General features: G+C 36.5%; 1 protein-coding gene across 5 annotated transcripts in view; it reads left to right on the top strand.

Moving 5' to 3' along the window:
* The window catches only part of SLC26A7 (solute carrier family 26 member 7), a 172,833-nt gene that overhangs the window by 23,645 nt on the left and 122,073 nt on the right, over nucleotides 1-27,115 (top strand). For all 5 annotated transcript variants that reach the window (XM_047783621.1, XM_047783622.1, XM_047783623.1 and 2 more), the window contains exons 3-4: nucleotides 16,648-16,758; nucleotides 23,421-23,593. In XM_047783621.1, the coding sequence (XP_047639577.1) occupies nucleotides 16,648-16,758; nucleotides 23,421-23,593 (284 nt within the window). The remainder of the gene's footprint in view (nucleotides 1-16,647; nucleotides 16,759-23,420; nucleotides 23,594-27,115) is intronic.

Genomic DNA, 27,115 nt, shown 5'->3' with positions numbered 1-27,115 from the left:
CCTATTTTGCCCCACACCTCACTCCTCTCCCCACTGGTAACCACTGCTTTTTTCTCTGCATCTATGGGTCTGTTTCTGTTTTGTTGTATTCATTCATTTTATGTTTTAGATTCTACATATAAGAGATCATGCAATGTTTGTCTTTCTCTATCTGACTTAGCTTCACTAAGCACAATAATACCCTCTAGGTCCATTCATGTTGCCACAAGTGACCATATTTCATTCTTTTTTATCAGTGAATAATATCTCATCCTGTATATATACCACTTCTTTATGCATTCATCTGTTGTACACTTAATTTGCTTCTGTATCGTGGCTATTGTAAATAATGCTGCTATGAACATTGGGGTTTATATGTATGTTCTAATTAATGTTTTCATTTCTTTGGATACATAGCAAGGAGTGAAATTGCTGAATCAATGGTAGTTCTATTTAAAAAATTTTAAAGAACCTCTATATTGGTTTCCATAGTGGCTATACCAATTTATGTTCCTACTAACAGTGAACTATGGTTCTCTTTTCTCCATATCCTCGCTAACATTTATTATTTGTTGTTTTTTGACTATAGCTATTATGATAGGTGTGAGGTGATAGCTCATGGTTGTTTTGATTTACATTTTCCTGATGCTTAGAGATGTTGAGCATCTTTTTATGCACCTTTGGCCATTTGTATTTCCCTTATGGAATAATGTCTATTCAGGTCTTCTGCCTATTCTTTAATTGGGTTGTTTATTTTTTGTGGTTGAGTGATATGAGCTCTTTATGCATTTTGAATATTAACTCCTTATCAGGCATATGTCTGAAAATATATTTTCAGTTTGTCAATAGTTTTCTTTGCTGTGCAAAAACTTTTAACTTTAACTAGATCACATTTGTTTATTTTGCTTTTATTTCCCTTACCTGAGGTGACAGATCCAAGCAAATATTGCCAAGATTTTTGTCAAAGAGTGTACTGCCTATGTTCTTCTAGGAATTTTATGGTCCAGTCTTACAAGTAGGTCTTTAATCCAATTTGAGTTTATTTTTTACATAATGTGAGAAGATATTCTAACATCATTCTTTAACATTTAGGTGTCCATTTTCCCCATTACCAATTATTGAAGAGACCGTCTTTCCTCCATTGTATATTTTGACCTCTTTGTCAAAGATTAATTGAATATATGTGTATGGGTTTATTTCTGGGCTCTCTATTCAGTTCCATTGATATGTGTGTCTGTTTTTTTGCCAGTAATATACTGTTTTGATTTTATTGTGGCTTTTTTTGTATGTTCTGAAATCAGGGTGCATGATACTTCCAGCTTTTTCTGTTTCTTCAAGATTGCTTTGGCTATTTGTGGTCATTGGTGGTTACATACAAATTTTAGGATCATTTGTTCTAGTTTTGCAAAAAAGATCATGGGTATTTGATAGGGATTACATTAAATCTGTGTATTGCTGGAGTTCCCACTGTGGTCCAGTGGGTTAATGATTGGGCTTATATCTATGGAAGTGCCTATTCGATCACTAGCCTGTTGCATTGGATTAAGGATTCAGTGTTTTTGTAGCTGTGGTGCAGGTCACAGCTCTGGCTCACCTTAGGTCTCTGGCCTGGGACTTCCATATACTGTGAGTGTGGCTGGAAAAAAATCTGTAAATTGTTTTGTTTAGTATGGCCATTTTAGCAATATTAAATGTTTTCAATCCAAAAGCATCTTTCCATTTATTTGTATCATCTCATTCATCAATGTTTTATAGTTTTCAGCATACAGGTCTTTTACCTCATTGCTTATTCTTAGGTATTTTATTATTTTGATGTGATTTTAAATGAGATTGTATTCTTTTTCTTTTTTAAAATTTATTTATTTTTTTCCCACTGTACAGCATGGGGACCAAGTTACACATATACGTATACATACTTTTTCCTCCTGTTGTGTTGTGATGTAAGTATCTAGACATAGTTCTCAATGCTACACAGCAGTATCTCATTGTAAATCCATTCTGAGAGTAATAGTTTGCATCTGTTAACCCTAAGCTCCTGATATCTCCTACTCCCTCCCTCTCCCCCTGGGCAGCCACAAGTCTATTCTCCAAGTCTATGATTTTCTTTTCTGTGGAAAAGTTCATTTGTGCTGTATATTAGATTCCAGTTATAAGGGATACCATATTTGTCTTTCTCTTTCTGACTTATTTTCTCACTTATTTCACTCAGTATTTCATCCATGTTGCTGCAAATGGCATTATGTCATTATTTTTTTTATGGCTGAGTAGTATTCCATTGTGTATATATACCATGTCTTCCTAATCCAATTGTCTGTTGATGGATATTTGGGTTGTTTCCAGCTCTTGGCTATTGTGAATAATGCTGCAATAAACATGCGGGTGCATGTGTCTCTTTTAAGTAGAGTTTTGTCTGGATATATGCCCAAGAGTGGGATTGCTGGGTCATATGGAAGTTCTATGGATAGATTTCTAAGGTATCTCCAAACTGTTCCCCATAGTGGTTGTACCAGCCTACATTCCCACCAACAGGGCAGGAGGGTTCCCTTTTTTCCATACTTCTTCAGCACTTGTTATTTGTGGACTTCTTAATGATGGCCATTCTGACTGGTGTGAGGTGGTATCTCATGGTACTTTTGATTTGCATTTCTCTAATAATCAGGGATGTTGAGCATGTTTTCATGTGCTTTTGGCCGTCTGTACCTCTGCCTTGGGAAAAATGTCTATTCAGGTCTTTTGCCCATTTTTCCATGGGGTTGTTGGCTTTTTTGCTATTGAGTTGTATAAGTACAATCCAAAAATTTATGTGGAACCACGAAAGACCCAAAATTGACAAAGCAATCCTGAACAATGAAAATCAGGAGGCATAACTCTCCCAGACTTCAAGCCATATTACAAACTCACAGTCATTAAAACAGTGTGGTACTGCTACCAAAACAGACATATAGACCAATGGAACAGAATAGAGAACCCAGAAATAAACCCTGACACCTATGGTCAATTAATCTTTGACAAAGGAAGCCACAGCATAAAATGGGAAAAAGACAGTCTTTTCAGCAAGTATTGCTGGGAAAACTGGACAGCTGCATGCAAAGCAATGAAATTAGCATACATCCTCACACCATGCACAAAAATAAACTCAACATGGGATTGTTTTCTTAATTTCTCTTTCTGTAAGTTCATTATCAGCATATATAAAAGCAATGGATTTCTTTAATACTGTACCCTGCAATTTTTTTTATTCCTTCATTAAGTCTAATAGATATTGGTGGAGATGTTAGGGTTTTCATTATAAAGCATTACGTCTTCTGCAAATAGTGACAGTTTTACTCCTTCCTTTCCAGTTTGGTTGCATTTTCTTTTTCTTATCTGATTGCTGTGGCTATAAATTCCAATACTATGTTAAATAAAAGTGGAGAGAATGGGTATCCTTGTCTTATTTCTGAAGACTGAAGAAAGACTAAGTTTTTCACCACTGAATATGATGTTTGGTGTGGGTTTTTCATAAATGGCCTTTACCATATTGATGTATGTTCCTCTATACCTGCTTTGATGAGAATTTTTATTGTTGAATTTTGTCAAATGCTTTTTTTCTTTCTATTGAGATTTCAGATAATCATGTGATATTTATCCTTCCTTTTATTAAGGTAGTATATCACATTGATTGATTTGCAGATGTCAGAACATCTTGATGTCCTTGCAATAAATCCAGCTTGATCATGGTTCATGATCTTTGCACATTGTTGAATTTGATTTGCCAATATTTTGTTGAAGATTTTAACATCTATATTCATCAGTGATATTGTCCTGTGATTTTTTTCATTTTTTGTGGTGTTTTTTGGTGTAGTGTCAATATAGTGGTGTCTTGCAGAATGGATTTGTGGGTATTCCTTTTTCTCAAATTTTTTAGAATAGTTTGAGAAGAATAGTTATTTAGTCTTCTCTATTTGTTTTGTAGAATTCCTCTGTTAAAGCCATCTGTTTTGGACTTTTCCTTGTTTGGAGTTTTTTAATTCTATTACAGTACTAGTAATTGGTCTGTCAGATTATCTATTTCTTCCTGATTCAGTCTTGGAAGTTTATATTTCTAGGAATATAGCCATTTGTTTTATGTTGTCTAATTTATTGGCATGAAACTGTTCATAGAATTCTCTTACAATAGTTTGTCTTTCTGTGACGTTAATTGTAATTTCTCTTCTTTCATATCTTACTATGTTTGAATCCTCTCTTTTTTTATCTCTCAAGTACTGAGCCTGGCCAAATACTTACAAATTTTGTTTATAGTTTCATAAAATTATCCCTTGGTTTCATTGATTTTTTTTATTTTTTCTGTTTTGAACTCTTTTATTTCCTCTCTGATCTTTACTATTTCCTTCCTTCTGCTGACTTTTAGGCTTTGTTCTTCTTTTCTTAATTCCTTTAGATGGTAGATTAGGTTGATTATTTGAGATTTTTATTTTATTTTTTTCCCTCCCTTCTTCTTTTTTGCTTTTTATGGCTACATCTGAGGCATATGGAAGTTACCAGGGGTCAAATCCAAGCTGCAGCTGCCAGCCTACACCACAGCTACAGCAACACAGGATCTGAGCAGCATCTGCAACCTACACTACAGCTTACGGCAATGCCAGATCCTTAACCCACTGAGTGGAGCCAGGGATTCATTGAACCAGCATCCTGATGGATACTAGTCAGGTTCATTACCTCTGAGCCACAATTTTCCTTGTTTCTTGAGGTAAGGCTGTATCATTGGAAACTTCTCTTAGTATGGCTTTTGCTGTGTCCTAGAGATTTTGGAAATTTGTATTTTCATTTTCATTTGTCTCAAGGTATTTTCTGGTTCCCTCTTTGATTTCTTCATTGTTCTGCTGGTTTTTTTTTTTTTTTTTAGCAAGTTGTTTAGTCTCCCTCTCTTTGTGTTTTTCTCCTTTTTCTTCCTGTAATTGATATCTAGTTTCATACAATTGTAGTTTGAAAGATGCTTGATATAATTTCTATCCTCTTAAATTTGTTGAAACTTATTCTGAAGCATATCCTATGGTATATCCTGGAGAGCATGCCATGTGCACTTGAAAAGAATGTGTATTTTTTTTATTTTTGGATTGAATGTCCTGTGGATATCTACTAAATCTAAACAGTCTAGTACATCATTTAAGGCCACTGTTTCCTTATTGATTTTTCTGTCTGGATGATATGTCCATTGATGTCTATAGGTAAATTATCCTACTATTACTATGTTACTGTCAATTTCTCACTTTATTTCTGTTAATAATTGCTTTATATAGTTAGGCACTCTTATTTTAGGTGCAGATAGATTTTTAAATACTGTATCATTCACATTTTGTAGTGATTTGTTTATCATTGTGTAATGTCCTTGTCTTTTTTAATAAATTTTATTTATTTATTTATTTATTTATTTATTCACTTACTTTTGGCTTTTTAGGGCTGCACCCATGGCATATGGAGGTTCCCAGGCTATGGGTCTCTTTGGAGCTATAGCTGTCAGCCTACGCCACAGCCACTGCCACACCAGGTCCAGGCCACATCTGCGACCTACACCACAACTCACAGTAACACCGGATCCTTAACCCACTGAGCAAGGCCAGGGTTGAACATGCAACCTCATGGTTTCTAGTTGGATTCATTTCCACTGCGCCATGACAGGAACTCCTATCAATTTTGTTTTAAAGTTTACTTTTTTTTGGTATGAATATTGCTACCCCAGAGCTTTCTTTTTATTTTCTACTTCATGGAATATCATTTTCTATCCCCTCACTTTCAGTGTGTGTATTTTTAGCTCTGAAGTGAGTCCCTTGTAGGCACCATATAGATGAGTCTTTTTTTAAAAAATTTAATCAGATACTTTGTGTCTTTTGTTTGGTACATTTAATCCACTGATACTCAAATTGATTGTGTTAGCTATGTACTTATTGCCATTTTGTAATTTGTTTTCTTATTTTTCTTTGTCATTCTTCTCTGTTATGTTCTTCATCTTTTAGTCTCTTCTCTTATGGTTTGATTATTTTTTTAGTGTTATGTTTTTTTTCTCTCTCTAAATTTGTATATCTATTTTAGGTTTTTGATTTGTGGTTATCACGGAGCTCAAAAATGTTAACCTATAACCATATCTACATTTTTTTTAGCCATAAACATTTATTGGCCTTTGGCAACACTTTTCCTAAATTATTGTTGATGAGTACAGTTCACATATTGCCAGTGTTTTAAAAACTCAAGTAATTTTATTTATAGTTGTACAACCATCATCACAAACTAATCTTACAGCATTTACATCCAAACAATACAGCCCATCCCTCCCCTGTGATTTGTTTCCTTTGGTAACCATAAGTTTTTTTAGTCTGTGAATCAGTTTCTGTTCTACAAATTAGTTCAATGTATCCTTTTTTTAGATTCCACATATAAGTGATAGCATATGACGTTTGTGTCTCACTGTCTAACTAACTTCACTTAGCATTATAATTTCTAGGTTCATCCATGTTGTTGCAAATGCCATTATTTCATCTTTTTTATGGTTAAGTAATATTCCAATATCCACATCTTCTTTATCCATTGCTCTGTCAATAGACATTTAAGTTGCTTCCATGTCTTGGTATTGTATATAGTGCTGCAATGAGCACTGGGGTACAGGTATCTTTTTGAGTCATGGTTTCCTCTGGAAGGATGCTCAGGAGTGAGATTGTGGATCAAATAGTAATTCTATTTTTAGTTTTTAGACATCTCCATATGTTTTCCATAGTGGTTGCACCAATTTACATTCTCACCAACAGTGTGAGAGGGTTCCCTTTTCCAAACCGTTTCCAGCATTTATTGCTTGTAGACTTTTTGATGATGGCCATTCTGGCTGGTGTAAGGTGATACCTCATAGTAGTTTTGATTTGCATTTCTCTAATAATAACAGTTTTAAGTTTAATTAGGTCCCATTTGTTTATTTTTGTTTTTACTGTCATTACTCTAAGAGATGGATCTGAGAAGATATTGCTGTGGTTTATGTTGGAGAGTCTTTGGCCTATGTTTTCCTCTAAAAGTTTTATAGTATCTAGTCTTATATTTAGGTCTTTAATTCATTTTAAGTTTATTTTTGTGTATGGTATCCTTTCACATGTGGCTGTCCAGTTTTCCCAGCACCACTTATTGAACAAGCTGTTTTTTCTCCATTGTATATTCTTGCCTCCTTTTTCATAGATCAGTTGACCGTAGGTGTGTGCCTTTAACTGTGGGTTTTCTATCCTGTTCCACTGATCTATATTTCTGTTTTTGTGCCAGTAGCATACTGTTTTGATGACTGTATATGTGTGTGTATGTGCATACATACACACACACAATATTGTTTTAAGTTGTTGGTCTCTTAATTGCAAGTGCATCTCCAGTATCCTGCGTTTGTACTCTCTTTTAATGATTTCTGGTTTTGGTAACTTTTTTGTGTGTGGATGATTTCCTACCTTTACTATATGTATGCCTTTCCTGGTGAGCTTTGTCATTTGTAATGTTTCTATTTGTGGCCTTTTCTTTTCTACCTAGAGAAGTTCCTTTAGTATTTGTTGTAAATCTGGTTTAGTAGTACTGAATTCTCTTAGATTTTGCTTGTCTGTAAAGCTTTTGATTTGTCCTTCAAATCTAAAAGAGAGTCTTGCTGAGTAGAGTAATCTTGGTTGGAAGTTTTTTCCCTTTTATCACTTTAAGTATATCATGCCACTCCCTCCTGACTTGCAGAGTTTCTGCTGAAAAATTATTGATAACTTTATTGATAACCTTATCAGGGTTCCTTTGTATGTTATTTGTTTCTTTTCCCTAGCTGCATTCAGTATTTTCTCTTTGTCTTTAATTTTGGTCAGATCGATTAATATATGTCTTGGGGTATTCCTCCTTGGGTTTATTTTATATGATACTTGTTTTGCTTCTTGGATTTGAGTGATTTCTTTCCCATGTTAGGGAGGTTTTCAGCTATTATATCTTCAAATAATTTCTCTGGCGTTTCTCTCTCTTTTCTCCTTCTGGCACCCCTATAATATGGATATTGGTGTATTTAACGTTGTCCCAGAGTTCTCTGAGACTGTTTTCATTTCTTTTCAATCTTTTTTATCTCTCTCTCTTTTTTTTGGTCTTTTTGTCTTTTATAGCCACACCGGTGGCACATGGAGGTTCCCAGGCTATGGGTTGAATCGGAGCTGCAGCCGCCAGCCTATGCCACAGCCACAGCAATGTGGGATTTGAGCCATGTCTGTGACCTACACTACAGCTCACAGCAACACCAGGTCATTACCCACTGAGCGAAGCCAGGGATTGAACCCATGTCCTCATGGATGCTAGTCAGGTTCGCCAACCACTGAGCCATGATAGGAACTCCAATCTTTTTTCTCTTTTCTGTTTCACGTCAATGATTTCAACTAGTCTTATCTTCTGCCTAGCTTATTCGTTCTTCTGCCTCCTGTATTGGGTTGTTGGTTGCTTCTAGTGAATCATTTATTTCAGTTATTTTTCTGTTATTTTGTATCTCTGCTTGCTTGATCCTTAAATATTCTATTTCTTTGCTCACTGTTTCTTGTCATTTATCAATCTTTGCCTCCAGTTTATTTCCAAGATTTTGAATCATCTTTACTATCGTAAATCTAAAGTCTTTTTCATGGAGGTTGATAATTTCCAGATCAGTTAGCTGTTTTTATGGATTTTTTTCTTGTTCTCTTATCTGAATTATAATTCTCTGCCTTTTCATATTGTGTAGATTTTTGGTGTGGTCTTCTTTTTGAAGACAATAGGCTTGTAGCCTCTCTTGCTTCTGATGTCTGCTCCCTTTGTGGCTGAAGTTGTTATGGGGGCTTGTTGCAGTCTTCCTGATGGGAGGAACTGGTGCCTTCCCAATGGTAGGTGGAGCTGATTCTTATCTCTCTGGTGGGTTGGTCTATGTTTCTGGGTGTGATTAGAGGTGGCTGTGTGGGTAGGGCTGTGATTCCAACTGGATTATTGTTTGGCCTGGGGATTCTTAGCCCTGATGGTTGTGGCCAGAGTTTTCCAAAATGGCCCCTTCTAGAGGAGCTCATACTGATGATTATCCCTGAGAACTTTCCTTCCAATGCCCTCACAACAAGCTTCAGTCACCCCCCATTTACCCAGGAGATCCTCCAAGAACTGCAGGCAGGTCTGACTCAAATTCCTATGGAATCCCTGCTTTGTACACATGAAAGCCCATGTGCACCTTTCAAGAGTGGAGTGTCCATTTCCCCCAGTCCCATGGAGCCCCTGAAAACAAGCCCTGCTGACCCTCAATGCCAAATGCTCCAAGGGCTCCTCCTCTCAATGCAGGATCACCAGGTAGGGGAACCTGACATAGGGCTCAGAACTCTTACTCCCATGAGTGGGCCTCTGTGATATAGTTACCTTCCAGTCTGTGGGCCACCAACCCAGAGGGTATTGGGTTTCTTATATTGCCCCCCTACCATCTCAATGTGGCCTCCACTTTGTCTTCTGGAATAGGATATCTTTTTTTCATAGTTTTCAGTCTATTTTGTTGATGGTTGTTCAGCAGTTGGTTGTAATTTTGTTGCTTTTATGAGAGAAGGTGAGCTCCAGTCCTTCCACTCCACTGTCTTAATCCTGTCTCCCCTTTATGGGGTTTCCCTTGTATCTGACTCTTTTTTTTTTCTCTTGTTATTTTTAAAATTATCTTTAACATCTGCCATTTTAGTTATGACATGTATTGGTGTGAGTCTCTTTAGAGTCCTCTGATTTGGGACTCTCTGTGCTCCTTTTACCTGGATATCTGTTTTAGTCTTCAGGCTTGAAAATTTTGCAGTCATAATTTCATCACATATTTTTTCAACTCTTTTCTCTCTCTCTTCTCCTTATGGGATCCCTATAATGAGAATATTAGTATGTTTGAAGTTGTCCCAGAGATCTCTTAAACTATCCTAATTATTTTAAATTTTCTTTTCTTTTCTTTTCTTTTCTTTTTTTTCCTGTTCTGACTGGGTGATTTTCATTATTCTTGCATATTACTTCTGGATTTTTCTGTATAACCTAATCTGCTGTTAATTCCTTCTAGTGTAATTTTTTTCTGCTTTTTATGGTTGTACCTGTGTCATATAGAAGTTTCCAGGCTATGGATCAAATCAGAGCTGTAGCTGCTGGCCTATGCCATAGCCAGAGAAATGCATGATCTGAGCCATGTCTGTGACCTATACCACAGCTCATAGCAATGCCAGAATGCTTAACCCACTGAACAAGGCCAGGGATCAACTCTGCATCCTCATGGATATGAGTTGGGTTCATTACTTCTGCTCCACAATGGGAACTCCCCCTCTAGTATATTTTTAATTTCAGTTATTGTATTCTTCATCTCTGACTGGTTCTTTATTATATTTCCTCGTTCTTCATTAAAATTCTCATGTGTTAATCTGTTCTTTCCCTCCGTTCAGTTAGCATTCTTATTACTATTGCTTTGAATTCCTTATCACATAAATTACCTGTTTCATTAGGATTTTTTTTTCAGGACTTCTTTCTGATTCTTTAATTTCAAAACTATTCTTTTCTCTTCTCAATTTCCATAACTTTCTCTGTCTCTATGAAATGAGGCGAAAAATTTAAAGTCATCCCTATGTAGTCTGTGTGTTCCCGGTTTCCTTATGTGGGAGCATCAAAATCTAGTCTACATGTGCCTTTGGCTTTGGTGGAAGAGCTGTGTCTGAAGTGAGCATGAATTCCTCTTCCCCTGGGGTGTGCTGGGAGCTACCACTTTGGTGGGTGGTCTGGAATTGGAGTGGCTGGAGCCAGAGCCAATTGCAAGTTGGGTTTCTTCAATGCTCAGTAGTCATCACTGCCCTATTATATTTGGGGCCTGAGGGGCTGAAACAGTGCAGAGTTCAGTTTGTTTGGAGTGTGATGGAAGCCTCTACCATGGTTTGGGAGATGGCTAGGGCCTAATTGCTTGGAGCGTCACTTCTATGCTAATTTCAGTTTTTATCCAGTGTACACGCCTTGGTTAGAGGCTAGATGAGTCAGAGAGGGCGGTGCTACACTACTGAGCTGGGCCTTCCCAAATGTGCACGTGGATGTGCTGGACACATTCCAGTGATTACAGTCTCTGTCCTGAATCCATCTTTGCTTTCTTCTGAGTGTGCACAGGGGTGCACTGTTGAGGGATAGTGCTGTGACTTATTTTGTGATATGAATTATTAGGATAAGAATCTTAGCTTTGGTTTTAAAATAAATATCCCCTCTTTTATCATAGCCAAATGCAGCAATTCACCAGTGACACCAGTATTTAAAATTGAAAATCATTGTTTGGCTTCTGCTTGGCAGCTTTAAAAAATTAAATACAGCACTTCAACCTGACTTTGAGAAATGAGTATTTTCAGAATTGGCTCAAACTTTCCAGTTTTGCATAAGATAGGGGGAAGCTATCAATGATTTTATGAATTGCATTTTGTCAATCATCCTTCACAAATAAGGTTGATGATATCATTTATTGGGGGTCCCTTTTTCTAATTTACACAAGAGTGTTGAATGATCTAGCAGCAGGTGGGGTTAGATGCAGGCTGGCAGTAGAGGCCAAGAGCCTCTGAGGGCTTTGCCTGATCAGGCCAACATGGGTTCATCTTAGAATTTTTACAAATATTTTCTTTCTTGTGTGCTAGAAATTAGGGAGACTAATGAGACAGTTAAATTGTATTACCTCTTATGGAAACTCAGTTCTGCAAAGCCTGACCAGAGTTCCAAATGTGTTTGGTACCAATTTAGCCACTTTTGCTTTTAAATATTCCATAGGCTCCACTTCCTTAAAGTTATAGAACCTGAGTCCTAAGAACAGTACTCTTGAGACTCCTGCCAATACAACTTCCAGTGATGGTGCCATGTATAGCAGAGGTTGCGTAGGGCTTTAACTTCTCAATATGAGTTTTAAGTAAGCAGTCTGTAGAAGATTAACATTTATCAACTTAATTTTTAGACACTTATTATTTAGGAACTTAGATGCTATTTTAGATGACTAAAAATACAAAATTTTAATGATATTATGTAGATTTAGAGATTATGAATTAGAAATGCAAAGTTTGTAATATTATTTAGTGTTTTTAAAGGACAAGAGTTTCAATTTTGTTAAATGTCCCAGCATCAAATGATCTCTCACTTTCTGCCCCTTCCAAAAACTAACACTTGTATGTTTTCCAGGGGTCCTATAGCAAAATATCACAAGCTAGGTGACTGAAACAATAGAAATTTGTTGTCTCAAAGTGCTGGAGGATAGAAATCCAAAATCAAGGTGTGAGCTGAGTTGATTCCTTCTGAGAGCCATGAAGGAAAATTTGTATGTGCCATTTCCCTAGCTTCTGGTGGTTTGCTGGCAATCTTTGATGTTTTGGGCATATAGAATTTTTGTCTTTATTTCTGCCTTCATCTTTGCATGGCATTCTCCCTGTGCACTTTTCTGTTTCTTCACATGGGATTCTGTTTATCAATCATATTGAATTATGAGCCCATCTATTCAAGAAAGGCTATATCTTAATAAATTTCATCTGAAATGACCTTATTTCCAAATAAGGTCATATTCTGAGGTGCTAGGAGTTACAATTTCAACATATGAATGGTGGTGGTACACAGTTCATCCCATAAGAAAGCCCAAAGTTATTTTATGAAAAGAAATGATATTCTTGGAGCATTGAATTCTACTGGAATAGTTGTTTCATTGAGTTGTGGAAACTTTAGTTTTCTGGGTAGTATTTGAAGTGCCATAACTAAGTGCTACAGTCTATGAAATACTGTTGTTATTTTTTTAAATAATGATTTTTTTCCCATTATAGCTGGTTTACAGTGTTCCGTCAATTTTCTACTGTACATCAGTGACCCAGTTACACATACATGTATGCATTCTTTATTCTCACATTATCATGCTCCATCATAAGTGCCTAGATATAGTTCCCAGTGCTATACAGCAGGATCTCATTGCTTATCCATTCCAAAGGCAATAGTTTGCATTTATTAACCCCAAGTTACCAATCCATCCCTCTCCCTCCTGGCAACCACAAGTCTCTTCTCCATGTCCACGATTTTCTTTTCTGTGGAAAGGTTCATTTGTGCTATGTATTAGATTCCAGAGATAAGCTGTTCTTCTGTATTCATGCTTGAGGGGAATAAAACCAGTGCCTCTGAGTCTTAGAAGCCTGAATTCACAATAAAGAAATGAGTTGATGAAGCCAAGAAAAATATAAAGTTCCCAATAGAATGGCTCTATATATGTAATTATAGTACCAATTCACAACTTCAGATACATTATTCAATTTCCAGACATGATCTTTTGCAGTTTTAGTTTTCTTTCATTTTCTAAAAAAATTGCAATCATACAAATCAAGATCAAACTGGTCTAAAGCTGAGCTAAAACCCTATATATTAAAATATAAAACATCATCTTCTCTGTGATAAATAGTTCTCTTTCTCATCAGCAGTGATTGTCACTTGATAGCAATCTCAGCTGAGAGATTATAGTAGGAGAAGAGGCAGAAAGTGAGCTACCTATTTGCTCTTGTGTTTTTCTTAGGTCAGGAGTAAGGCACCCTGTCTAGGGAAGCCATTTTCACTGCAGCCTGGGTTGAAGGGGTGAGGGGTGCTGGTGGTCCAGCTTCACACTCAGGACTTCTCAAAATATGGGGGGCCCTGAAACTACTATGATATTGACGTGGGGATATGGAGTCTCTTCCACTAAAATAACCATTACTACACCCACAAACCATATTTTCTTAAAAATTGCACCTTTCAAGGCCCTCTAGTGACCATTCTTTTGTGGATGTATATGACTTGCACTACCAGTATATGATTTTTGGTTTTTAAAATTAATCATCCATCTGAAGACCTCAAGTTACGAGTGTTCTCCTCCAATTTCCCTTTCCCTCTCTCCTGCCCCCCACCCTCTTCCTTCTCTACTTCCTCTTCTGGCCTCTTTTGTCACCATTTGGCCCAAATATACCTATTTTCTTTTTATCCTTGTTACTTTTGTTTGCTGTGTTGTTTTCACTCTTCTCCAAGAGAGATAAAGTAATACAAATATGTGTCAGTTAATTGCAGCAATTTTCCCCTAAAATATTACAGTTAGAGAGTTCTAATTCTACTCTGATTGAATTGAATACCCTATTTTATTAAACATGGAGAAAAGGGTATATACTTCTGCTAATTTGTGGGTGACTTCAGTTAATATTTTAATTATTTTTGGGGGATTTAACATATGTAGTTTGTGCCTGTGAAAATATGTATGTAAACTGTATTGTGAACCAGAAAATTAAATCAATTAGAGAAAGAAAACTTTATCTAGTTTCCTCACTTTTCTGGAGATGTGTATGGGAACATGGCTTGGGTTTTGTAGCTCTTATCTGCGAAAGAGGTACTTGAAATTTTAAAGTGCCATATTTCTGAATTAGTCTGCTCCTTCATTTTGGCCATTGTTCATTGTCATATTAGTAGAGATGGAGTCTCACTGAGAGGGTATAGCACTGTTGCTTAATGTGAAATCTTCAGTATTAGTGTCATTTGAAATAACGGAAGTGTCTACATGATTTCGGGTTTTTGAGGTGGTTCTTGTAGAATCTACTAAAGTGATATTTTGCACTTACAGGTCCAGAGATCTTTTAAAGATTAGAGCTAAATATGTTTTCCATGATTATTCTTATTTTATTTTGATAGGACTATGAGATCCAAAGAAATTCTCTTTTTGAACTAATTTTTTATAGTTTTTACTTGGAATAAACTGAGAGACTGAGAGGTGAGTGTAATTATAATAAAGCAAACAGATAAACATGAGTTATCTATTCACAAGGCAAGAGAAAAGAATCAAGCTGCTTCCAGTTTTGTATTTGCATTTGCTGTTGCAGGTAGAGTACCGATGTAGCCAGGTAGTCTACCTCTGGCAGACCTGATCCTATTGATATTTGCCACATATATCAGAATTTAATGTCTGTGTGATTCAGCCAAGGTGCTTTTGATAAATATGCCACATGCGTATTTCCCTTTCCCTCCATCACCGATTTAGTATATCTGAGTGATCTTCTGAAATGTGGGCAACATTTTTTCTTACTTGGAAGCATTCTGTATTTGACAGGTACTCTTGATAGGTATTTTTTTATCAGGAAACTCATTCTGAAAATGGAAGAGACAAAGTTGCTTTCTATATTTCCATTTGACTGATGTAATACACACAATGTTTCTACAAAGTTACTTACACTAGATATGCCAGGAGGTGTTTGTTGCTGAGGTGGGGGAATATTTAGCTTTACAATGAGATCTCTACCTTCATACCACGTTTCTCAGTGACAAGATTGCTGCTTCTCATCCTGCTTGTATGGAAGTCTAGAGCAGCCTCTGCCATTGACTCTTTTATAACCACTTTTTATTTATTTTCATCAAATTTTAGGAATACATTGTCAATAAACAAACAACCCAAGTGGGTTTTTAACAATAAAGAAGGGACTGGTCATTGGTAGATCTATAATGCATTTTGATCATAACTGAAGTGTTTTATACAGCTTGAAAAATTATTTGATGTAAAAGTAGAGTTTATTTATTTTAAAAGAAGTTAAACAGTAAAAAGTACTGATATGGGAACCAGATTGCCAGGCTCCATGATATGAATAATTAACTGGCCTAATATTCAGGTAATCTAGATTCTAATGCCATTTCCTTCCTTAAATCATTTTGTAGCTTGTTCAATCCATTTTGCTCATTCAAATGGTTATCATTTAATTGTACAAACTACTTGAATGTGTTTTTCAGAACCTAGCTGAAATAGCTGTTTGATTCTAAGGATCAATCACAATTTTTTTTTTTTTTTTGCTTTTTAGGGCTGCACCCACAGCATATGGAAGTTCCCAGGCTAGGGGCTGAATCAGAGCTATAGCTGCTATGCCACAGCCACAGCAATGCCAGATCTGAGCCACATCTTTAACCTAAATGGCTAGTGGTAATTTAGACATGTCTAGGAAAATTTTCTATGTGCCTGTAACAAACAAACTATGCAGGCAGTATTACCTAAGAAGAATAAAAATGAATAGTTATGAATTACTCCTCACTTATTCTTTAAATAAACATAAATAATTTTTTTCACTCTAAGTTTATTTGAATATAGGCTAGGATTCAGTTATAAAACATGCATGGATTTATACACTGGCCTGACCACTGACTGTGATACAGAATCTTTGGCCAGCCAGCTAGCCACCCAACCAGACAAATCTGATTGTGTGCATCCTTTTTGCCCCAGCTTTAGTCATAATTCATGTCAGGCTTCTTATCTTTCAGAGATTTTGCAACTAGTTCTGCCTAGTTCACAGATGCTATCGTGTGAATAGAATGAACATGTGAAAATGATTCTGTAAGTGTGTGTGTAGAGATATTTTGCTATGATGCTGTCACCTTACCAGGAAAACACTCTGAGCTAATGTCTTCTTGTAGACATCTTTGTAATCAAGGGGAAAAGTAGTAGGCCAAAAAAGAATGGTTTTAGAATTGAAATGTAAATAAGAGTTAATGAGTGAATTTTCTGTTACTTAGGACAATGATGAACTGAAAAAGTAGAAAAATTAAATTATGGTTCCTTCCATCATTAAATAAACAAATATCCATTCTACTGTGTAATAAATGTATCTTGGAGTTATAAGATATTCCTATGTACTCTGGTCTTCTTCACAGGGTTGGCCTTTGCTGTTCTCTCATCTGTGCACCCAGTGTTTGGTTTGTATGGGTCTCTATTTCCTGCCATCATTTATGCCATATTTGGAATGGGGCGTCATGTTGCCACAGGTAATAATTTCTGTCTATGCTAATGCTTCTCATGCTACTAATGAAAAGAACTCAGAGGTGATCATTTTATATTGATTGCATTTCCAAAGCAATTCAAACTTTACTGCTGAAATATTAGAGCGAATATTATCAGCAAATAATATCAGCAAATATTATGGCAACATATTTAAATTTCTGTGCCTCAATACATACTTTGATTTATTGCTCTATTGCTATGTAACCAAGGTTATTATTAAAGATTACATGCATTTTTAATTTGTAAAAAGACTAAAAGAAAGATAAATGTTCTGAATTTATAATGAAATAAAAGTAAGCACTTTGAGGAAAAGACTATGAAATTTAGTTATTCAAATATTGAAAATTATTTACCATGTAATTAATATTTGGATTAAATAATCTTTTAGGTTTATTCCAAGCTAGATTCTATAATGTCCTATAATTAGTATATCTCTTATGTGCCTGTCTTTGCATTACCAAATGAAATGTGAACTGCCACAGTAATCTGATAATACAGCAGGCTGGCTAAAAACAAGGTTTGGGAGTTAGATAGAACAGGGTGTATGACTCATTTGTTCTTTGTTATCTGCATGACCTTGGACAACATTTCAGAGGGCTATTTGCTGCTTCTTGATGGTAAAATATCAAAAAAATATGATTGTAGTGAACATTAGATGAGATAATTGATGTCTAATTTAGTACTTGCTACCTAAGAATTAATAAAAGCTGTTATTGTTACAAAAGTGATACCTTAGTCCTAAACATTAGGTAATAATAATAAAAAAGACTTGAGGAAATATCCATAGAGGTATTTCTATCCATTTTGTGTATGTAAGATCTCAATCTGTAAATAATACAATTTTGTGTCTATTTCTTCAGTGGTTAGTTTGTGTTATTGAAGGAAATGTTATTTCCTACAAGAAAAATTTATTATTACAGTTTTAGAGGTCAAAAATCTGAAATGAGGCTCTTGGGGCTAAAACTGAGGTATCAGTAGGGCTGCATTGCTTTCTGGAGGTTTTAGGGAACAATTCATTTTCTTAACTGCTCCAGCTGCTAGAGGTTTCCTGAATTCTTGGCTCAAGGACCTTCCTTCATCTTCAAAGCCAACAGAGTAGCATCTTCAAATCTCTTTCTGATTCTGCTCTTTTGCTTCCATCTATCATATTTAAAGGACCCTGTGACTACATCAGGCACATCTGGACAATCTGGGATAATTTACTTGTTTGAAAGGTTATTGGCAACCTTAATTTCATCTGCAATGTTAATTACTCTTTGCCATGTAGCATAATGTATTTATAGGCTATGAACACATTTGGAAGGCCATAATTCTGCCTACCACATTGGCACATGCATTTTCTCATGCAGAAATTAAACCACAAAATGTTTTACTTATGTAAATTTGGCTTCTTATGTCAATGAACTTTGTCATGGAGGATAAGTTCAACAGTTATCGGACACTTACAACACTGCTACCGAAAGTGTTGTCCACAAACTAGAAATGCAAAATCCTGGTTCCCACTTCAGATCTATTCAATTAGAATCAGCATTTTCACACAATCTTCAGGTTTTTAAATATATATTTATCTATCTATATGTATGTATATGTGAATATATATATATACTTCTATTTGAGAACCTTAGGTGTATTATATATGAGATGCTTTATTAAGAGCTTTATATATTTTATCTCAATACAGTTATTTTAAATAGAGATTATTATTTGCGTATTTAAGTTAAAAAATGCCCCCCTGAATTTCAGAGACGTTTCCATTAAAGCACAGATTAAGTTGTAGGTGTATGGATTACAAGTGGCTGTGGCAAAATCTGAAGCCCAAGGTTTTCTTCTTTATAACCACTTGCTCAAGAATGCAGTTTCCTTTTGTGTTGATGCAAAAGAAGAAAAGCACAATAGTGGATCGGAACTTCTTGGATGCTATTATATTCAAATTGTCCTGCTTTCTAATTTCTTAACAATTTTGTTTTCTTTTTTCAAAATTTTTAAATTTGTCATTAGCAAGAAAAATCAGATTATTTTAGAGCTGACCTCAAAGCATTTCCTCTGTTATACAAAGAATAAAAGAAAAAGCTAAAATTTTTTTTTGCAATAAACCATAATTATTTTAAAAAGTTAAAAATACTTAACTCTATATACCTAATTGTACATTTACATAAACCACTTTATTTCTGAAGGAATCATTATAGGAATCATTTTACTGGTGGCATAGTTTTGAAATTACCATTTATATAAAACTCTGTGTTTAAAAATATTATTACCAGCTATAGGAATCTTATAATCTACTAGGTAAATAACATACATTTCAAATATGTGTAATTTACAGACCTTACTATAGTCACTGTAACACAATAAATGCTTAAGCATTTTATTTCTGCAAATATCTGTCTCCAAAGGATAGAGTTTTAGTTGGAACTTCTCATTTCTTTTTTTATCCTAATAGATTTAGAATTCTTTAGAATCAGTAAAGAAGAAATCATCCTATTACCTATATTTAACAAATATTAATAACATTATAATTTGCATAAGATATATATAAAGAGAAATATACAAAATAATTATTTTTGATCTTATTATGATCTTAAATATAGAAACAAACTGAATCTCATCTAAAGTTCCTACAAACATTTAGTATGGAGAATATATTTATCTTTTAAATAGTTTTATTTTATTTTAGTGTGTATATACATGTGTGAGAATTCCTAATTCAATTTTATTAAGAGATTGATGTTGCCTTTATAAAGAAAAAAGACAAAATCATTTTACCTGGGATTTACCTCCAACTCAGGTAGTCAGAATGCAATAATAAATCATGCTTGATGTGTCTTTAAAAGTAAATATTTCAAAAGCCAGAATATAAAGACACTAAATGTGTTGTTTTTCTTAATAGGGATTTTCTTGTTTTAATTTAAAATACATATATATTTTAAAAAGGAATAAAGCATTGAGTATTTCCAAGAACTTGCAATCACTGATTACTTGCAAAGAACATGTCTTAGAATAAAAAGGAAAAGAGCAGAAATTTGAGTATGAATCCCATGGGAACAAAAGTGTTGAAGATAATCCATATGTCATAATTTGTAGGATATAATTATCTTATAAATTAGACAAAAAAGTCTGTTCAGCAATTTAAAGAAGAGCTTAGGGAGACCACAGAAGGTACTTTTCAAAAGAAACAAAAATAAGCAAACAGTTATTTACCAAATGTGATTGGACCTGACAGATTTTTTAAATATGAAATCTCATTTAATCTCTACCTAAATTTTGTAATAGATATTTTAGCATCATCTTACAAATAAAGAAGCTGAGAGAGGTTACCTAACTTGATCAGGAATTTAAACTTGGGTCTGTCCTTTTCTGAGGCCCCAAATTACTTTCTATTAGACCCTGCTATCCACAGTGTTGTTAAGTTACTTAGATGGATTTAGTGGTGTTTAAGGGTGCCACTAGTAGGCTTAAAGCCTAACCAGAGTAAAAGTTGAGAAAGTGAGGGAGAGATCAGAGAAGTAGTAGGGAGGAGGTAAAGATGAAAGCAAGATAGAGAAGATAAAAATATCATTCACAATAGCCTCACATGGCCACAAGCAGCCTCAAAATCCTTGACTGTTCTTAAGAAACAGAAAAGCATCATCCTTTCAAAAGAGGTAATACTCCCACTACTGTTGGCATAGTGGATTTCCACATATCCATTGCTGGCTTGGTCTCTCCCTGGAGAAGTTCTTGGGATATGACTCATACACAGGTGAGGATCACTTTTATTTCAACAAAATCTTTTTTTTTCTTTTTGCCTTTTCTAGGGCCACTCTTGCTACATATGGAGGTTCCCAGGCTAGAGGTCTAATTGGAGCTGTAGCCACCGGCCTACACCAGAGCCACAGCAACACAGGATCTGAGCGGTGTCTGCAACCTACACCACAGCTCATGGCAACGCCGGATCCTTAACCCAATGAGCAAGGCCAGGGATCGAACCTGCAACGTCGTGGTTTCTAGTCAGATTCGTTAACCACTGCACCACGATAGGAACTCCCATTTCAACAAAATCTTTAAAAAAATCTTTAAATTTATTTGTATTGAAATATAGTTGAAGTATAGTTGATTTACAACGTGTTAATTTTTGCTCTGCCGCAAAATGACTCAGTTATACCCACATTTACATTCTTTTTCATATTCTTTTCCATTATGGTTTATCCCAGGATATTGAATATAGTTCCTCCTGTTATACAGTAGGACCCTTTGGAAACCAAAAGTCTGTTTTCTATGTCTGTGAGTGTGTTGCTTTTGATCTTTGGTATATTTGTTCATTTGTGCCATATTTTAGATTCCACATGTAGGTGATATCATATGGTATTTGTTTTTCTCTTTCTGACTTACCTCATTTGGTATGATAATCTCTAGTTGAATCCATGTTGCTGTGAATGGCAGTATTTAATTCTTTTTTATGGCCAAATTGTATATATATATACACCACATATTTTTTATCTATTCATCTGTCAGTGGACATTTAGGTTGTTTCCATTTCTTGGCCATTGTGAATAGTGCTGCTGTGAACATAGGGGAGCACATATCTTTCTGAAATTTTGTTTTAGTTTTGTCCAGATATACGCCCAGTGGTGGGATTGCTGAATCATATGGTAATTCCATTTTTAGTTTTATGGGGAACCTCCATACTGTTTTCCACAGTAACTGGCTGCACCAGTTTACATTCCCACCAACAGTGCAGGAGGGTTCCTTCTTCTCTACACCCTCTCCAGCATTTTCAACAAAACCTTTTAGATGGCCTTTCTCAAGAAACTATTCAATCCCTTCTTATTTTTCTCCAAATCCCAGGAAAGGTAGGCCTAAACTAAAAAATTAACTCTAGATAATCTCTGTAGTCATTTGTTCAGTGGCTTTTGTAGAAATCATTTTGCTCTATGCACTAGGAGGTTTAAAGACCAGAAGACACACTTTATTACTCTCAGGAATATCAGACTGAAAAACTCTATTGTAACATATCTTGAAAAAAGTCTTATCAAGAGCAGATTCCATGGCAAATGTTCTTTATTTGGTATTGCCATCCTGCGTGACAGAATCTTATTTTTAATTATTAGATATATTTATTCCTTGATGTGTTCTTAATTTAGTACCTTAGGATGAGAACAGTGATGATTGATATTTATTGATGATTTATTGAGAATGACTTAGCTCCCTAAGCGACCTATATTCAATTTCTTCTATGTATTTATGTACCATCAATTCAATAGAACAGTGAACATGGACTAACAGACCATAACAGAGCATTTGGATTTTAATTGTATCAAGAGTTATCTTTTTCAGGTGGTAACTACTTGACATATACTGTGAAATATGATATATTACATTATTTCATTTAAGCCAAATGGGTGAGGCATGCTATCTGTTGATAGGATTGAGATGGCAGTGCCGGGATTGAAGGTGAGATTTATTGGAGGCTACAAACACCACACTGTTCTGAATCACAGCACACACTGCTTCACTTATCCTGTAAAACCAAAGGATTGTCTGTGTTGGGTTCCCACTGAGACCTGTTCCTATTTGACTTGTCTCTCTTGACCTCTGAGGCCGCATACCATTTGTTGAGATGTCTACATCTTGCTGCAGCCCCTTTTTCACAAATAGAGATGACAAACATCTCTATATGTTTGACAGATCATGTCACTTATGACCTGGGGCAAAGTAATGTCTTTAAGTAATGAGTTGGGGGAATGTTTCACAATACTGCAGTTCGTCCCTTTAATCCAAAATTGCTGAACTCTCCCTGTGGGAACTGGCATTTCCCTGCCAGTGTGGCTGCATCCTCAGACATACTGTGCCAAGATGAGAGGCCTCAGAACTCTTTGCAAGAAAAGGGGAACACACTGAAAATGGTCCTGCATTTGTGTGAAGCCAGGAAACACCTTTGAATCTTATCCAGGTACAGTAGACAGAAATGATATGTTTATTCATTTTATGGGACACAGCATATTATTGTTATACTATGATAAAGGTACTCTGCTATGAGAACACAGGGAATAGAAATATTAAACCTGGCCTGGAGGATCGGAGATGGATCTCTGTTGAATATGGCATTTGAACCAGACCAGAAAGACAAGAGTGTTTCACAGGTAGTTTAGAGGAACAAGTGTTTCGGGCAAAGAGCCCCAGATTCAGCAATGAGTCACACATATCCACTGAACCTATTGAAGTCTTCATAGCCATCATCTCATTTATATCCTCTTCAAACTCTAAAATGTAGACATTATTACCCTCACTTTGGATGAGGCAATTTAGATCCAGAGTAATGTGCTTTAATTTGTGATAGTGATAAATGGAGGAACTGGATTCAAGTCCAGACCATTATCTTAATACCTGTCCAGAGACATTCTCTATGTAGATCTGCAGAGAGGTGGGAAAATATATGGGAGGGAACAGCAAGTGGATGGTGTGGCTGTATGTGGAAGAAACATTGTATGTATAGGTGAATTTCTGTTTATTCCATGGCGTAGAATGAAGAGTGGAGTAATGGGGGTGCAGGGGACCGTGCTTCTAATAGATCTGTTTTGGTTTTACATCATGGATTCAACTTTCATGGTGGAATCCAAGAATGTTTATTGAATCTGTTACTAATAGAAGATTCCCTCATCCCTTTTAGGCACCTTTGCTTTGACATCCTTAATATCTGCTAATGCAGTAGAACGGCTTGTCCCTTTGAGCAGCCGGAATCTTACCACACAGAGCAACACAAGTGTGCTGGGCTTATCTGACTTTGAGATGCAAAGAATTGGTATTGCTGCAGCTGTTTCCTTCTTGGGAGGTGTGATTCAGGTAAGTATCTGAATCTTGGAAATAAAGAAAGGGGGATGTGGTAAAGGAAAGAAAATTGGTGCTTTATTATATTAAACTTTTTTATCAATTGAATTTTTATTCCAGTTTTATTGAGATATAAATGTCACACTGCACTATGTAAGTTTAAGGTATACAGTATGATTTGACATACAAACATCATGAAATTGTTATTACAGTAAGTTTAATTTATATCCATCATCTCATAGATATAAAATTAAATAGAAAAAAAGTATTTTTCTTGTGTTGAGAACTCTTAGGATTTACTCTCTTAACAACTTCCTTATATAACATATAGCAATGTTAATTATATTTATCATGTTATACTTACTTATTTTAAAATTACATAATATAGTGATTTAAAATTTCTATACATTTCAAAATGATCACTATAGTAAGTCTATAATAATTTATCTCTTTCTCTTTAATTTTTGCCATTGTTATTTTAATCTGCTTTTGTGTGAATCTTTTTGGTTCATCTTGCTTGGAACTCTGTTTCCTGGACCTGGATATCTGTTTTCTTTCCCAAATTAAGGAAAATTTCAGCCTTTTATTTCTTCAGATATTTTATCTGCCCCTTTCTTTCACTTTTGAGAACCTTAAAACGCAAATGTTAATATGCTTGATGTTGTCTCAGAGGTCTCTCAAACTGCCCTCATTTCTTTTTACTATTTTATTTTTTCAGTTCATCTTCCATGAATTCCACTATTCTGTCATCCAGTTTGCTAATCCATCCCTCTAATTACTGTTGATTTCTTCTAATGTATTTTATATTTAAGTTACAGTATTCTTCATCTCTGTCTGGTTCTTTATGTTTTCTAAATCTTTGTTAAGAAAACTTCTGCCTTCTCACTCTGCTCATCCAGTCTTCGCCTGCATTTTCTGAGCACCTTTATGATAATTACTTTGAACCTTTATTGGGTAGATTGACTATCTCTACTTTGTTTTTCTCCTGCTTTCCCCCCACTTGTTCCTTCATTTGGAATATATTCCTCTGTTGTTCTATTTTCCTAATTTGTTGTTTTTATTTCTATTATTTGATAGGTTGGCTATATTTCCTGACTTTGGAGAAGTTGCCTTTCATAGGAAATGTCCTATCCATTCCAGCAACACACTCTAGGCTCCCCCCTATTGGGGCTGTATATGTCATTCTATTTTGGGGGGCTGACTACTGTAAGTGGTCTACTAGGCTGGCCCCTAGTCCAATTGGTTGCTAGGCTTTGCTTTATGAGAAAACTGCCTGCTACATGTGGGCAGGGCCTGGTCATGATATAGCAGTTTGCAGAGTCCTGGGTGGTCCCAGGGCTAGTGCTGGCCTACTGGCATATGGAGGTGTGTTCTAGGGTGGGTGGTTGTGTGCTCAGTAATCCCATACGTAGTGTTTCCTGCTGATGAATGGGGTCAGTGTCTAGGGTTTCCCAAAATTGGTGTCTGTTGGTGAGTCAGACTGGGACCAGGGCTTCTGGCTGAGGAGTCCAGGGAATCTCAGTGCTGGTGTTGGTTTGTTGGCATGAGGGGCTAGGCTTGGGGGTTCCCAGGACTGGTGTTAGCCTTCTGGTGGGTGAAATCAGGTCCTAGGGTCTCTGGCTGCAGAGCCTTGGGGGTCCTGTAGATGGAGTTTTCTCACTACTAGGCAGGGCTTGTTCCTGACACACCTGGCTAGGAGTCCAGGGTGTTCCAAAGCTGAGGGCTCATGGTGTTTCAATGCTAGTGTTGGTCTTATGGTGGGTGGACTGGGTCCTGACAAGGGTCATAGTGGTCCTTGGGCTAGTGTCTACTCACTGGTGGGTGAGGCCAACTCCTGAGATTAGTGTGGGCCCACTGGTAGGTGGAGCTGTGTCCCAGGGTCTCTGGTGGCAGGATTCCTGGTATCTAGCATTGATGCATTGGTCCACTTATCATTGGTGCCAGGGCTGTGTTGGTCCTGGGGCTGGTGCCTTCCCACTGGGGAGTGAGGCTGTCCTAAGGCTAGTACCAGCCCAGTGGTAGGTAGAGCTGGGTCCCAGCATCTCTGGCTTCAGGATCCTGATAGTTCCAGAGTTGGTGGGTGGGCTGTGTTCCTATATCTGACTGTGGGGCCCTGAGGGATCTCAGGCTTGTATGGGTTCACTGGAGTGTGAGCCCTTTGGTGGATAGGGCATGGTCCCAAGGTGACCATGGGGGATCTTAACGCAGCAGAGCTCCTGGTGGTTGGGACTGTATCCATGCCTTACCATTTGCCTGAGACATCCCAGTACTGGTGCCTGTAAGCTTCTGGGTTGAACTGAGTCCCAGTGCTAATAAGCTAGAGGGAGGATTCCAAAAGGGCCTTTGTCAGCACCAGTGTCCTTGTACCAGAGTTCCCTAAAATTGCTACAGGCAAGCTCCCCAGGGTCAGCTCCTGTTACTTCCTGCCTCTCCAGGAGGCTCTCCAGGGTCAGACTTCATTCAGATTACTGCTTCTGCCATAGGTTCCAGAGCATGTGGGATTTTGTGTGTGTCCTTTAAGAGTGGAGACTCTATTTCCACAGTCTGCTAACTCTCCTGAAAGTAGACTCCCCTATCCTTCAAAGCCACCCATTCAGGGTGCTCTTCTTTCTGGTGCAGGACACCCAGGCTGGGGAACCTGATAGGAGGCTCAGACCCTTCACTCCTTGGGGAGGATATCTCCAGTTTTACTTGTCCTCTTCATCTGTGGGCTGCTCAGTGGGGGTTATGAGTCTTAACTGTACTGTGTCTCTTCCCCTCCTTCCCATCTCATTGTGGTTCCTTCATTATAGCTTTTGTTGTAGAAGATTTTTTTCTGATAGTCTTCCAGTCTTTCTCATCAATAGTTGTTCCGTAATTAGTTGTGATTTTGGTGTACCCATGAGAGGAGGTGAGCTTAGGGTCTCCCTACTCCCCCATCTTGCCTATTCCCTCTGGTGCTTTATTTTTATTCTTGTATGGGTTTGTCTCTCCAGATGGAAAAAGAGCAGATGTGTTTTATCTTTTTGAAAATATTGTCTACTACATAGAATAGTTACTTTATAAGTGCTGATTAAATAAATGAACTAGAATAAATAAATAGAAATAGAGGGAAGTAGTTCTTGACTTTTCAAGAACGAGCTTTCTAAAAAGTGTTTCAGAAAAGGCAGTGGGCTTCCTTGTAGGGCAATGAGGTAGTTCTTGTAGTCACACAGAAATAAGATCATAACTATAGGATTCCTACAATGGGAAGGACACAAGACTACATTTCTAGAATCCTTCCCAATTTTAAGATTTTATTTTCTACATCAGTAGCAAATGGTATTTAGTTTGTGCCATATCCTTGGCTGGTGTGAAGGCTTGCTATTCAGATATGTATCAGTCTTTGCCCCTTTCAGCATCAGGCATGTGTGGTGTTGCCAGATTTGCTCTAGTCTGTCTGTTTCTTCAAAATATCAGACTATGTAATTTGCTGTTTCTAATCAGTTGTAAAAGTTAGATAACTCAGAAGTGAAAATAAAATAAATGTAGACAAGTACTAACTATTTGATATGGGAT

This window comes from Phacochoerus africanus, chromosome 6, assembly GCF_016906955.1.
Source record: "Phacochoerus africanus isolate WHEZ1 chromosome 6, ROS_Pafr_v1, whole genome shotgun sequence".
Lineage (NCBI taxonomy): Eukaryota > Metazoa > Chordata > Mammalia > Artiodactyla > Suidae > Phacochoerus > Phacochoerus africanus.
Note: the sequence above shows the minus strand (reverse complement) of the source record. Positions and strands in the feature narration are given on the sequence as shown.